Here is a 2169-nt window from a genome sequence, read left to right as displayed (position 1 = left end):
GGCAGTTGGAAACTACCAGCCGTTCCACGGGAGAATAAGACTTTCTGCTCCCCTAAAGATTTACAGCCTTGGAAACCCTGTGCAGGGTCACTATGAGTCGGAACCGACTCCATGGTACTTAACAACAACAACAACTTCCAGTGTCCTCAGTAATTATTATTATAGATCAGTGGTCTAATGTCCTAGGTAGTTGATTCAAATGGTGAAGTGCTCAACTACTAGCTAAAAGATTAGTGGTTCTAATCCACCCAGAGGCACCTCAGAAGAGAGCCGTGGCAATCTGCTTCCAATAGTCAGTCTTGAAAACCTTATGAGGCTCAGTTCTACTCTGCACACATGGGGTCACCAAGCGTCAGAATCAACTTAAATGGCAAAAAAAACCAAACCCAAAACTGGCGCTGAACTCTGGTAGCGCAGTGGTTACGAACTGGGCTGCGAATCGCAAGGTCAACAGTTCGAAACTACCAACTGTTCCGAGGGAGAAAAATGAGGCTTTTTGCTCACATAAATATTTACAGCCTCGGAAACCCTGTTCAGGGTCGCTATGAGTCGGAACCAACTCTACAGCACACAACAACAACAAATGGCTTAATACGCTGGACTGCAAAGTCACTGTGAACCACAAGGTCAGCGGTTCAAGCTCACCAACTGCTCTTCCAAAATCCTATACAGGATGACTATGGGTCAGAATTGACCCAACGGCAATTAACAACCACCACCATAGAGTTGCATCTTCATAGACCTCCCCTGGCCTTTTACATTTTTCCAAATATCTCATCACAAATTAGTGGGTGAACTTATTCACATTATAAAATAATTTCATTTCTGTAGTTTCACAAGTAGAATTGTGCTCCATAGGATTTACAATGGTTGTCTTTTTTTTTTTCTCTTCTCGGGTTGCCAGACTTTTCTTACCAGCTACGTCTGAGTAGAGTGGAACCTCCAAATCTTTTTAGTTGGCAGTGGAGTGCGTTAGCCATTTATACCACTCAGGAAGGAACCCCCTCATAAAGATCAGTGTCCTTTTAAATCTAGCCTGAGCAACTGCTTGACTGTTAAGTGTTATGGAGTCGGTTCTGATTCATAGTGACCCTGTATAGGGTGTTCCAGGAGCAACTGGTGGGTTTGAACCTCAGATCTTGTGGTCAGCAGTACGTGCTTATACTACAGCGTCACACCAGGGCCAACACTTTAAAGAGATCTTTAGCAGGAGTACCAACATCATTCTGAGGGTATCCTGATACACATTTTCTAAGGGTATAGCTCCCTGGACGTTTCTAGACTCTGGATCGACCCAGACTAAGATGTTTTCGCCATCGGAGGCCAACGGCTGGGCCAGCGGCGAGCCTGAGAGGGCAGCGGAAAGAGTTTGGGGTCTTTAGTAAAAGAACCCCCTTTCTGAGTGCTCAGAGCACGTCCACCTTAGTTCGGTTCAGGGCAGTAGCCCAAAAAGCACAAAGAGGAGCGGGGCGGACACCAAAGCGGCCACGCGCACTCGTATCACCCAGAGCCGACTCCAAGGTTTGAGTTTGGGCCTCTCACTGGGAGTTCACACTCCGTCCCTTCCGACACAGGTAACACCTTGCAGCAACTCGCCCGTAGTTCGCGGCCCTGCGGCTCCGCACCGACGGCTTCTCGGGCCCGCGCACCACGGCCTCCTGCCCGACTCTAAGATGGCGACTATGCCCCGCCCCCGGTGAGCGCCCCGCCCCTCCTCCCCGTCGTGGGACCGCGCCGCGCGCTCCCGTCACCCCTCCCCGCGCGAGCTCCACCCAGGTCGCAGGCAGCGCGGTCGGCAGCGCCCGTTTCCCGCCATTGTGCGAAGTGGAGGTTGGGGGCCCGCGCGCCGCGCCTGCCGGTCGCCAGTAGTTGGTCGGCGGCGCCCTCCTCAGCCGCCGCTCCCTGACGCGTGGGGAGGTCGGGCGGCCAGCGCGCCGAGGCTCGTCCTGCGTGGGAGGGTGCGGCGGGGAGCGGCCGAAGCCGGGAGAAGGGGCGCCGGCCGCCCGGACGCGTTCGCCCGCGGATCTGCCACCTCCGGGGCAGCGCCGGCTCGTCGGCGAGATGCCCTGCGGGGAGGACTGGCTCAGCCACCCGCTCGGGATCGTGCAGGGCTTCTTTGGTGAGTGGCGGCGCCGGGGGCGGGCCGCGGAGTTGGCGAGTCCCGGGCCC

At 54.9% G+C, this 2169-nt stretch overlaps 1 protein-coding gene across 2 annotated transcripts in view; it reads left to right on the top strand.

Moving 5' to 3' along the window:
- Positions 1 to 1808: 1808 nt before the first annotated feature.
- The window catches only part of MCMBP (minichromosome maintenance complex binding protein), a 35985-nt gene continuing 35624 nt past the window's right edge, over positions 1809 to 2169 (top strand). Inside the window, exon 1 of one of the 2 annotated variants that reach the window (XM_006831410.1) lies at positions 1809 to 2119. In XM_006831410.1, coding sequence (XP_006831473.1) covers positions 2062 to 2119 — 58 coding nt within the window. In that variant the 5' untranslated portion in view covers positions 1809 to 2061. The remainder of the gene's footprint in view (positions 2120 to 2169) is intronic. The other variant, XM_006831409.1, reaches the window with a different exon arrangement.

The sequence above is a fragment of the Chrysochloris asiatica genome, unplaced genomic scaffold (genome assembly GCF_000296735.1).
Source record: "Chrysochloris asiatica unplaced genomic scaffold, ChrAsi1.0 scaffold00003, whole genome shotgun sequence".
Taxonomy (NCBI): domain Eukaryota; kingdom Metazoa; phylum Chordata; class Mammalia; order Afrosoricida; family Chrysochloridae; genus Chrysochloris; species Chrysochloris asiatica.
This window is presented reverse-complemented; position numbering and strand designations above follow the sequence as displayed.